The sequence below is a fragment of the Terrapene carolina genome, unplaced genomic scaffold (assembly GCF_002925995.2).
Source record: "Terrapene carolina triunguis isolate 2854851 unplaced genomic scaffold, T_m_triunguis-2.0 Scaffold130, whole genome shotgun sequence".
In the NCBI taxonomy this organism is placed as follows: Eukaryota; Metazoa; Chordata; order Testudines; family Emydidae; genus Terrapene; species Terrapene triunguis.
In genome coordinates this window covers 4,553,555-4,565,987 of record NW_020664481.1, presented here as the reverse complement: position 1 = coordinate 4,565,987, position 12,433 = coordinate 4,553,555, and the positions used below count along the sequence as shown (strand labels likewise).

Genomic DNA, 12,433 nt, shown 5'->3' with positions numbered 1-12,433 from the left:
AATACTGTGGATTGATGCATATTAAAGATCTACAAAGACATTAAATCCTTATCCTTTTCCCTGGACACCTAGAAAATTGCAGTAACTCTGAGTGTTTGTAACAGAATTTAAATGCTAGGATTCAGCAACTTGACAAGGAGGTAGTTTTAATCTCTCCTGAAATGGGACTGGCACATTGACTTCAAGCAGCCAAAGAATTAATGTTGTGGTGCCATGAGCAAGACCTCTAATTTCAGCACACCAGGATGATCAGTCATGAGAGAGAAGTGCCAATCATACTGTTGTGTGCTAGTTACTGAATAGGCATTATGAGTTTGAAGGAGGCAGTACACTTCAGATGGATGAGAGCTGTGATGGTAACAGCATAAAAGATGCAAGCATTTGAGTAAATAATGTAGAGAAAAACTATTTGTCCTAGGAACATAGGAGTTTCCATAGTGGAGATCTATCCAATCCAATCTCCTGAATCCTCTGTCCAGATGCTTCAGAGAAAAGTCCAATACCCCACCCCTTGTAAGTCTAACAGTTAGAGACTGGCTTAAGTCCTGAAGCACAAGGTTTAATATCCCTTCCAGATTTTTTGTTGTCAAAACTATAACTCTATATCCAATCCTATTAAGTTCTTAGCCTCAACAACTTCCTGCAGCAATGATTTCCAGTTTAATCACACATAGTGTGAAAGGATATGTTCTTGCTGATGACAAGAAGAATAACATTTAAAACCCCAGGCCATGCCCTAAAGAGTTTATGTTTTATTATTTTTTTAGAAGAACACTTGCAGGAAATTGAAGGGTTAGTTGTTATAACCCTGTAGAAGGTCTCACCTTTCCTAAGGACACGTTTCTTTGCTCGTATATCTGTCTCCAGTTCTGCTGCTCTGATATAAATCCGGACAGACTGTGGGAGGTGGCGGACTGCCTGGGCCACCACAGCCTTAGCCGTATCTCCAGGCTGCAGCCGGGCAGCTTCTAACCAAACATCTTCACTCTGTCGGTCAGCAAACAATGAAATTGACACCCTTTCCATCAGCGAAACAGTGGCAAAAGTCCCATAAGTTTAAACTAGAGCTTTTGGAAACACACTATTCCAGCTCCTCTGATAAGTTACAGGAGTGGTTATATTAATCTATACTGAAAAGCTCAATGGAGGAAAATATGCTTTTAGTAAGAGAACGAACCACACTCTTTTCACAAATTTTTGCAATAATCCACAGAGAGGCAAAACAACTCTTACCTTGGGGCACATTTCTGTCCCCTTCATGATGAGGTTTCGAGCTACTTGCAGTTTGCCAGTAACCTCTTCCAGTCGGGCTGAAGCTATCCAAGCTGGTGGATGATGAGGGTTGGTCTCCCGCACAGACTTCAGAAGTAAACGAGCTTTCTTGATGTCACTGGTAAAGGAGAAAATACAAACAACAAAGCTTTTAGTAAGCTAAGGAACAGCTCTCCTTCACCAATAAGCTCCCCACACCCAGTTCCTCACAATCACACTCAGATGTACATTAACTTGGACCTCAGACATTTTTACACACAGATAACACATTATATACTACCACTACACCACTGTGGAGAATATATTGTAATGTAACTGAGGTCAATGTGAAGGTTGCATATATTTAAGTGAGATTTTGAGGAGTTGCACGTGTGCACTGGTTTGTTGCATGCTGAAAGTGAAAGCTTGTTGTGGAATTGACAAGTGTGTAAGCATTTTCGGCTATTAAGGCTTAGGACATTTAAGGCAAAGGAGCTGAAGTTCTTGCACATGTAAATGTTGGTTTCACTTGGCAACTTCCTGGATTTTTAGTGCTGGCACTGAGAAAATGGATTTATGCTACCTTAATTCTAAGTAAGTCTTTTTTATATGACTAAATACAGATGTCACAGAGGATTGGGCTACAGGTATTTTCACAAAGTCACCAGGTCAAATGAGGTCAGTATTGACTAAGGGCAGTCACTGATCAGCAGCATGTGTGAAATGTATTGGGTTATTTCCTAGCAGATAGGTAACTTCATCACAAAGCCGCCAGCACATCTGGCATGCTTGTAGGCAGTCTACACAAGAACCGAATGGGTAAAGAGACTGTACTCCCTCAGAGGCAGCTCATCCAGGCCCGGAATCTAGGTATGCTGGTGAGGGAGAACTTGCAGTACCTGGCCTATGGTACTTCAGTCTCCAATCCCATCAGTCTAGCAATTTTCACAAATACAACATATTAATAAAAAGTAAAGATGAGTGGAATCCTTCAGACATGTACAAAGGTCACCTGGAAGCCATTTTGGCCAGATACATTAGAAATATAAACTTCCATTTACATGCAGAAGGGTCAACCATTAATAAATGCCAAACCAATTCACCCCAAACTAGACTTACTTGATATCTCCTCCATGTGTAGGTATCATAGAATTCAAGTCTGTCAGATATCCCTTTGGGTCCACCACAGTTTGGCCACTCACAGAGTCAGACACCTGGGAAAGTAAATCCAAAGCTGATGAAATTACCAGTCAGAGCACTACAGTTTTGGCAATGAAAAATACATTAAGAGTGAAAACACACAAAAACTGTTCTCTCTTAACTTACATGGTCATCTGGTATGAAAACCAAAATGGAGTAAACTGGAAAACTTTGCTTATACCCATGGTTGTTTGTTTGTTTTTCTAAAACAAATGACAATGCAGCTTTATTTTGCAGAGCATCTTTCCTACACAATGTATCCCAAAATGATTTATACAATTAAGCCTTATTATCAGAGTTTAAGCAAACAGAGAGGGGAATTAACAGGCTTAATCAAAAGGAGAAAAATGTTTGCAAATGAGATTAGAAATTAAAGGGAAAGTTACTGAGGTAAAAAGATCCAGAAAGGGTGTTCCAAATGGCAGCTGCCGAGGAGACAGCTTTTGTACCAACACTAGTAACTTTGTAAAGGAGCAGGGAGGGGAGGACTGAATAGAGAAGAAAAACATCTGCGAAGCAGGATGGATGCTTTTTAGCTAGACCCTGCTACAGTCAGAAAATAGGAATTGAAACCAAGGCGATGCAATCAAACCTCTCTATATGTGAGAAAGCAGGCAGAAATAGCCTGCACGTGCTGTGTAGATACAGAAGCGCCCCGACTTACGCAAGCGTTCTGTTCCGGAACTCTTTGCACAAGTCGAATTTTGCATAAGTCGGGAACGTATCTCTGACAAGTACGCGCGCGCCAAAAAAAAACAAACGTATGGAACTTTTTCCGTAAATTGGGTTTGCATAACCCGGGGAGCGTCTGTATGTGTAACTATGATGGACTGAATTTCCATGTTCCCACTGAATTACAATCTTGAAATCTGGTGCACTTATTATGCAATGCCAATTACAGAAAAATATTTACATTTGATATTTGACCCAGGTCACCAAAAGTTTAATGGTGTAGACTTACAAAAAGTCCTCCAATTTGGAGAAGTTAAGGGCATCTGACATCACCTGTCCTATTGAGTGGGTTTCAGTCAAGAGAACTGTCAAAGGCACAAGAACTTGCTGCAGGCACCAACGCTGATAGTCACCCTACCCATGAACCGTCATTTGTTAATATTACATACACTCTAATTTTATGTTTTAAAAAGTTGGCAAACACATAACTGTTAATTTTACAAGAAATGGCACTGGTACCAGCTTGCAATTAAAAATAACATGAAGCTGGCTTGCTTAAGGAAATCCCCAAAAGGATTAACTAAGGAATTTAGCTGAAGAGTAAAGTAACAATTAAATATTTGATTTTACTGGGGAGAAGGGACAATTAGAGAAAAAAAAAAGTTTTTGTAATATTGTCTACAGAAACATCCCCATGAGTATGTCTCTAATGGGCATTTGCCTTTAACGTAGCTATTCATTCAACACTCTATGACTATGTAAAAACAAACAATCTGTGTATGTATTCAATCATATCTGATGTTAATGACATGGTGAATTTTTTACTTCTGTGACAGCACTGCAGAACTAACACAGATATAGGAAAGGAAGACGGATTCTTTCACCTGAATCAACTGGATTGTTAGTTAAGTTCCAAACATCTGGCCAAATTTTGCCTTGAGTTATACTGCGCAATCCCTCTCAGGTAATAGGTTGGACAAGCAGAACAAAGGGTGCAATTTAGCCTGACAAATCTTTAATATTTGCAAATATACACCACAGAGTCAAAAAGCGCACAGTTGGACTTTCAGATCCCATGGGAGAGTGTAGTGCTAGTGGTTAGAAAGGCCATCTTTTCACCACGGCTTTGGAGCGGCGCCTGGAGCTGCAGCGCAGAGCAGCTCTGGAGCAGAGGAGCTGCAGGTTTTTGCCTGGAGCTGGAGCGGAGCCGGAGCACAGCTCCAAAGCCCTGCTTTTCATGTCTGAACCAGCGCAAAATTTTCTCTTGAAATCACTGAAATAAATATAGAACTCCATGATACCATTTCAGAATAAGTGTTGTGTACTGAATGGTTCACTAATTAAGAGAAGAGGAGCAACCATCGCACCAAACTAAAAACTGACTCTGTAGACCTGATGTCCATTTCTGCCATGACTGGCAAGCTCTACTCCTCTGTGATGGTCCAGAATGCATTGACCCATCTCCCAGAGAATTCATCTAGAACAGGCCTGTAGCTAAGGGCTGCTTTTCAATGTTTTTTTCACTATTTAATATCCCAAAGAGAATAAAACAATAGTTTTGAAAAACCAGGCTTCATTACAAAACAGGTACACCTCAGGTACACCTTTCAGGGTTATTGTGTTCCTGTGGCCTTACCTGGCTCAGTCTCATATCCATCAAGGTATTCCTGGCCTGCCCAATCTTCCTCATATCCAGTTCACCTGTCCCAGGTGTCATTAGCCCAGGTGTCATTCCTCCTGGATACGGAGTGTTCAAACCCCCTGGATATGGAGTGTTCAGACCGCCAAATTGCTGCCAAAAAATGAGATATATTATTAAGGTTTATGCTGGGATTTTCAACAGAACTCAAGGGAGTTAGATGCTCAGCTCCTATGGAGTTTCAATAGGTGCTAGATCAGGGGTGGGGAAACTATGGCCCGGGGGCCGCTTCTGGCCTGTCAGACGTTTTTCTCCGGCCCTCGAGCTCCCGCCGGTGAGCGGGGTTGGGGGCTTGCCTCGCTCCACCCGCCCAGCATTCTCCAGACCCCACCTCACAATTCTGTTGATGAGCATCATCTTCTGGCACGCAGAGCCACACTGCGCAGGCGCGACTTCACTGTGCTGTTTCCAGGATTGGAAACCCGCCCCATGCGGCAGGATGCCCAATCCCCTCCCGGTCTCCTACGGCCCCACCCTTGAGAGCCTCGAAACCACCCAGGGGCTGCACCCAGCCCAACTAGGGTGCCTCTACCTGTGACAGTGCCTGGTATGACAGCCTTAGTGTCACTGCTGGCAGGGCCCCTAGGAATCCCCGGTACCACCCTGTAGAGCCCCCCTTCCCCGCACCTCGGTAACATCCCTTATAGAGCCCCCTCATGCTACACCCCATACAGTTCCCTTCCCCCACCGGGCATTCATGGCCCGCAATACAATTTCCATACCCAGATGCGGCCCTCAGGCCAGAAAGTTTGCCCACCCCTGTGCTAGATGTTTATGAGTTTGGAAATCTTCCCCAGAGTATTGCCAGTACAAGTTGAACAATTGCCTCCCAAGTCACAGTATGAACAGTGGTTCTTATATTGGGAGTTGAATAACTTCCTATGGACCATCAAGTGGCACTATTCAACAATAAAACATGAGAACAGGTATGTTCTCAGATTTATTTAATTAAGAAGTGTCAAAAGATGATCATGACAATATTAACAGAAAGAATATTAGCAATAAAATCATATAATCATTTGGTGTCAATTTAAGTCCAATAAGTTTTCTCTTCCATCAGCCGATCACAGTACTCTGCATCCATTTAAACAATTAATTATGATCCAAAAAACTTCAACCACTGACCTGTCAACTGAAAGTGAAATGTCTTAATTCTAGAAGAAATTGAATACATCAGCCACTAAGGGAAGTTAGACTCCACTTCACGTTACATATTTGGAAAAGTTTCAGTCAATAAGAAATACGTTGGTTCACTGACCAAAATTAGTTATGGACACCCCTTAGCCAAACAGAGCTAAAACAAAATAATTTTAGAATCTTCCATTGTTAAAACAAAAGGCTGTCTGATTATTCTTGCTCAGATTCTGCTCAGCTCCAGAGTTTGCTGAATAAAATAGAAGTTTTCAATAAGCCTGGGACTGCAACACACAGCAACCTCTTCTAAAGGCTCTTGTACTAAAGAGGTCTTTCCATATGCTATTCACTTAAGAAAGGGTTAAGCCTAGTGCCTTTGTCTTTATTTTAAATGGAATTGCAGGATGTGTTCTAGGCTAAGAATAAGGCACATTTCACAGCAAGTGCTTGTCTCTAGCTACTATTAATCATTTTCTCCAATTTAACATGGGTAAAGCAGTAACTTCTCCATGTTTGTTTGTTTTCATGCTCACCGTTTGCCGGGGGTCCACAGAAGTATGATTCTCCCCAGTCTGTAAGTGTTTAGCAAAGAAACTATCAGGAACAGGAGTCAGTTTCTCATAACGTGGGTTCCTCTGACGTTTGTTCCTAGCATCACCAACTTCTGGAATACTCAGCCACTCTTCCTCTGTGACTTCCGCTAGCTTCCTCTACACAAAAAAAAGCGGTCATTACTGATTCTAGAAAATGTTGTTTGAAAAATTGTAAATTTTTCTATTGTTTAGTGGACTATCAATCTGTTGGTTTCAGAGAATTCAGGGTCAGTTGGGTCCCATTTTGAAGTAAAAGGTCAACACTAAAGAATTTCAGTGCACAGGGGAGTTGTATACTTTTAATAGGAAACTTCTTTGTACAGACTGGGATCTTAACCTGATATTTTTATATTTTTGCCTCGTTAATTGGTCGCAATTGTTTTTAAATTTTAACAGGGTATTATGAATATGTAGTTTAATCTGACTAACTGCAATGTTCATCTTGAAAACGTTGAGAGTCAGGACTGAAATTTTTCTCCCTCCACATCAGTTATGTCAATCGTGAACATTTAAAAAAAGCAGAATTGCAACACAGCTTCTCAGCTGGGTGACCAGACCAACCAACTCTCAGGGTGCAGGGCTTGTTTACACTTGTGGAGCCAAAAAGATCCGATACCAAAATTTGTGTATATTTCAATACCCTAATATGCCCATTTGGCAGAGAGGAAGGAATGGCGATGACCACAGACACCTACAACTAAATGGCTGGTAAGTATTTAATCCTACCAATCCTGACAGTACACACATACAAAGTACCAATCATACTGATTTATTGTTAATGGCATATACCAACAGTACTTTGGTTTAAATCAATACTGACCAGTAAAAAAACAACAACCTGTGTCCCCGATCCAAAACCATTTGCTGAAAATCATACTACAATACTTAAGACATTATCAGCCCAAAATTGGTTTCTGCATCACTAGCTACTACCTTCGTACCCATTCTTGTCTATTATTCAATGGAAAACAGTTCTAGTCTGAAGGCAGGTGACATGCATAACATTCTTAACAAGTTCCCGTATAGAAAATACTATAGAATAGGAACTGTGCAAATAAATGCCCAAAGTCACGTCCATCTCTTCACTCTTAAAATGGGCTATTTTCTTCATAATGTGTAGGACAGTTATCTCCTTACTTTTAAATCTGAGAACTGCTGCTGAATTTTGGGACGTTCCATACGGTACTTTTCAATCTCCTCTTTCTCCCGTTGTTCTCTAGAAAATAAGGAGTGCTGAAGTCAAGCTCACAGAAACACTAAATCTAGTACCATTATTATAGAAGAAACCTGTTTGGTCAGAGCTCTTAAGGCATAAGCCTATATCAGAGAACTGTTACACATACTGCATATAGCAAGTTGAAGTTATTTATCGATTTACAGAAGAATATTAAATATCTAGTCAAATAAGGCACATTTCAGGATCCTCAAGCAATAATACTACAGAATAAAAATTGAACTTTGCATCCATGTTTAGTCTTAATCTCCAGCTCCCTATGGACCTGATAAAATACTGTTTTTAGTAACGTTTGTTAATAAACATACAAAATATCCACATTAGAAGACTTTTCTAACAATATCTCACTTGTTGTGTGATGCATTTAAGTTCAATTATATTAGTTTTGGATTAGCATATCTCTAAATCACCAAACCTCAGCCATTTCAACCATATGCAAGAGAAGCTAGTCAGTATTAACATCTGTTCAAGGTGTCATGCAAAAAGCCAAGCACTTCTGAAAATCAGACCCAGCATCTCTCACACTGGCTACCCAAAATCAGTGGCTGCTTTTGAAAATTTTGCCTTTTAGAGATTTGCCCAAGAACACAGACTGAGACAATGGAAGAGCTGGAAACAGAAGTCACAAGTTCTGACTCCTAGACCCACCTCCCACTAAAATCAGCAAATAATGCCTCTCGACAGCGCAATAATTATACCTTCTCTCTTTTCTCCGTTCATCCATTCTCTTATCCAAAGCTGCATAAATAGCATCAGCTTCCTCATCGTCTTTTTCGTATGGACCACTTGAGAACAAGCTCCCAGCATAGCCGTTAAACTGAGAATTTTAAGAACAGTAACTTCAGTTTAAAGATGCTATTATATATCTAGCACAGTTATCAATATAATTTGGGATAAGGAAAAGACCTCAGCAAGCCGCTTCTAACAAGAGCATCCAGCTAACACAACCCTAAATAAAAGCAACCCTGCCCTTGCCCATACTGTATAAATTTCAACAGCAAAACCTTTTAGTAAACAAAAATTCCCATAAGGAAAAATCATTTCCTTCAATTTTGCCTGGTTCAACTATACAGTCCAAATAAAGACAATGACACGTCAAAGGGTGTCATAACTATAAAGGGAAGGGTAACAGCCCTCCTGTGTACCATACTATAAAATCCCTCCTGGCCAGAGACACCAAAATCCTTTTACCTGTAAAGGGTTAAGAAGCTCAGGTAACCTGGCTGACACCTGACCCAAAGGACCAATAAGGGGACAAGATACTTTCAAATCTTGGTGGGAGGAAGGCTTTTGTTTGTTCTCTTTATTTTGGGGGTTGTTCGCTCTTGGGACTAAGAGGGACCGGACATCAATCCATGCTCTCCAAATCTTTCTGAACAAGTCTCTCATATTTCAGACTTGTAAGTAACAGCCAGGCAAGGCGTGTTAGGTTTATCTTTGTTTTCTCAACTTGTAAATGTTCCTTTTGCTAGAGGGTTTACCTCTGTTTGCTGTAACTGTGAACCTAAGGCTAGAGGGTGTTCCTCTGGGCTCTTTGAATCTGACTACCCTGTAAAGTTATTTTCCATCCTGATTTTACAGAGATGACTTTTACCTTTCTTTCTTTAATTAAAAGCCTTCTTTTTAAGAACCTGATTGATTTTTCCTTGATTTAAGATCCAAGGGGGTTGGATCTGGACTCACCAGGAATTGGTGGGGGGAAAGGAGGGGGAATGGTTAAATTCTCCTTGTTTTAAGATCCATGGGTTTGGATCGGTGTTCACCAGGAAATTGGTGGAGAAGTCTCTCAAGGCTACCCCGGGAAGGGTTATAGTACTTGGGAGGGAGATATTCTGGGGGGGAGGTAGACAGAGTTTCCCAAATAACTCATAAATAATTGGGTGGTGGCAGCAAAAGCAGATCTAAGCTGGTAGTTAAGCGTAAAGATTTTCATGCAGGTCCCCACATCTGTACCCTAGAGTTCAGAGTGGGGAAGGAACCTTAACGAAGGGCAACAGAGCTCAGATTTCATTTCTGGAGGCAGATGAAAGATTCATCCCACAAAGTACCGAGACTAATGTTTTATTTAGAGATCCCTCCCAAGATACTCAGGGCATGGTACGGACAATTAAACCATAATATACAAACATCAAAATGAAAACCACAAAAAACGCTGTGGCATCTATACAAACAAAACGTAGTGTTAAGTGCCTCTACAAGGAACTCTGCCCTTGTCTCCTCTACTGGAGATTTGCCATTATGAAGGGGGTTAGTAGTGTGTGCGCGCAGGGGTAGAGGGGAGCAGAATTATAGACACCTCCCTCAGCCAGGAGGAAAAAGCTAACAGGAATGCTACAGCTGCATCACCTCATCATAATTGGTGTCATTCAGATCTTCATCATCATCATCAGCCTGGTTTTTCTTCATCTGGTCCCCAACAGTTCTCTTCCCTGGCGGAGCATGACGATCATCCACTGGGTCGTTGGCATCTCGAGCTGGGCCAATATCAGAACGGGTGGTAAAACCCGTGGCACTATAGTGAGAGACCAGTAGCCATGATTTAGCCTGTAGCAATAGTGCTCCAATATACAGATGTGTGTTTTAATCACTCTGAAAGTGAGGCATTACAAATCTTAGAATCATAGGACTGGAAGGGCCTCGAGAGGTCATCTAGTCCAGTCCCCTACACTTATGGCAGGACTAAGTATTATCTAGACCATTCCTGACAGGTGTTTGTCTAACCTGCTCTTAAAAATCTTCAATGATGGAGATTCCACAACCTCCCTAGGCAATTTATTCCAGTGCTTAACCACCGACAGGAAGTTTTTCCTAATGTCAAACCTAAGCCTCCCTTGCTGCAATTTAAGCCCATTACTTCTTGTCCTATCCTCAGAGGTTAACAACAATTTTTCTCCCTCCTCTTTGTAACAACCTTTTATATACTTGAAAACTATTATCATGTCCCCTCTCTGTCTTCTCTTTTCCAGACTAAACAAACCCAATTTTTTCAATCTTCTCTCATAGGTCATGTTTTCTAGATCTTTAATCATTTTTGTTGCTCTTCTCTGGACTTTCTCCAATTTGTCCACATCTTTCCAGAACTACGGCGCCCAGAACTGGACACAATAATCCAGTTGAGGCCTAACTGGCATGGAGTAGAGCTGAAGAATTACTTCTCGTGTCTTGCTTACAACACTCCTGCTAATGCAAACATAATTCTGGGATGTTTTTTTTTTTTGCAACAGCATTACAGTTGACTCATATTTAGCTTGTAATCCACTGTGACCCCAGATCCCTTTCCACAGTATTCCTTCCTAGGGAGTCATTTCCCATTTTGTATGTGTGCAACTGATTGTTCCTTCCTAAGTGCAGTACTTTGCATTTGTCCTTATTGAATTTCATCCTATTTACTTCAGACCATTTCTCCAGTTTGTCCAGATCATTTAGAACAAACCTGTAATTCACAGGTATGTTACCTGGCCCCCATAGTTAAATGATGTGATGTCATGCAGGAACAACTGTCCTCTTAAAGAGACAGTTTTATGCAGAATGGACCCAGGTTTTATACAGCCCTGCTCCCTGTTTCCCCACCAGCTATTATCCCAACACCGCCACTTCTCCAGGTCCACCTCCTTTTTAAAAATATGTGGGAAGCAGCGCAGGCCGAGGGATGTGCTGGCTCCCACTTCCCGCAGCCCCCATTGGCCTGGAGCGGCGAACCACTGAACCACGGCCAGTGGGAGCCGAGATTGGCCGAACCTGCGGACACGGCAGGTAAACAAACCGGCCCAGCCCACTGGGGGGCTTACCCTGGTGAGACGCATGCCAGAGGTTGCCGATCCCCGATTTAGGTAATCCACCTCCCCGAGAGGGGCTAGCTAGGTTGACAGAAGCGCAGCCCCACTGTCAGTTTAACTGGATCGCTCAGGAGTGTGGAGTTTTCAAATCCCTGAGCAAGGTAGTATACCAACCACGGTGTAGACATTTCCAACGCAAATCCACACCCCTGAGCGAGGTCCTTACACCAACCTAACCCCCAGTTTAGAACGGGAGGACTTCTCCCATCAACATAGCTACCGCCGCTCGGGGAAGTGGAGTGCTTACACCGTTTACATCGGTTTAAATTCACCCAGGGGTACAACTTTCTCAGGTGGACAAGACTTAGGGTAACCAGATGTCCCGATTTTATAGGGACAGTCCCAATTTTGGGTCTTTTTCTTATATAGGCTCCTATTACCCCCCACCCCGGCCCGATTTTTCACACTTGCTGTCTGGTCAGCCTAACAAGACTTAAGGTGCCAGGAGAGGGGCTCTCTTTGGCCTCGCTGTGACCCAGGCCCTGCAGCCCCAGCGCCCCCCACCCACCAATGGGGGGGGGCGCACACACACACACACACACACACACACGAGTTGGGGGCGGGAAATAGGGACACTGCGCCCGGAGCGCCGGGGAGTCTCGGCTCTCCAAAGCCCAGGCCCGCAGCGCTGGGTCGGGGGCCCAGGCCCGACTCCACGGGGGGAGGGCGCAGGCGGGGCCCTGCGGAGTGGGGGGGGGGCCAGGCCGCCTCTCGCTCACCCGCGGCCCAGGCCCGGCACGTAGCCCAGCGGCGCCGGCATGCCCAGGAACGGCTTCTTCTTCTTGTTCATGGTGCCCGTGATGGAGGCGGTGAG

General features: G+C 42.9%; 1 protein-coding gene across 1 annotated transcript in view; it reads right to left on the bottom strand.

Annotated features, from left to right (window-relative positions):
- Positions 1 to 12,427, bottom strand: part of PRPF6 (pre-mRNA processing factor 6) — a 34,725-nt gene extending 22,298 nt beyond the window's left edge. The window contains exons 1-9 of the mRNA XM_026652637.1: positions 12,339 to 12,427; positions 10,130 to 10,295; positions 8,482 to 8,600; positions 7,687 to 7,765; positions 6,490 to 6,666; positions 4,760 to 4,915; positions 2,371 to 2,465; positions 1,234 to 1,390; positions 825 to 987 (exon numbers count right to left, since the gene is read on the bottom strand). Of these exons, the coding sequence (XP_026508422.1) occupies positions 825 to 987; positions 1,234 to 1,390; positions 2,371 to 2,465; positions 4,760 to 4,915; positions 6,490 to 6,666; positions 7,687 to 7,765; positions 8,482 to 8,600; positions 10,130 to 10,295; positions 12,339 to 12,409 (1,183 nt within the window). The 5' untranslated portion in view covers positions 12,410 to 12,427. The remainder of the gene's footprint in view (positions 1 to 824; positions 988 to 1,233; positions 1,391 to 2,370; positions 2,466 to 4,759; positions 4,916 to 6,489; positions 6,667 to 7,686; positions 7,766 to 8,481; positions 8,601 to 10,129; positions 10,296 to 12,338) is intronic.
- Positions 12,428 to 12,433: the final 6 nt, after the last annotated feature.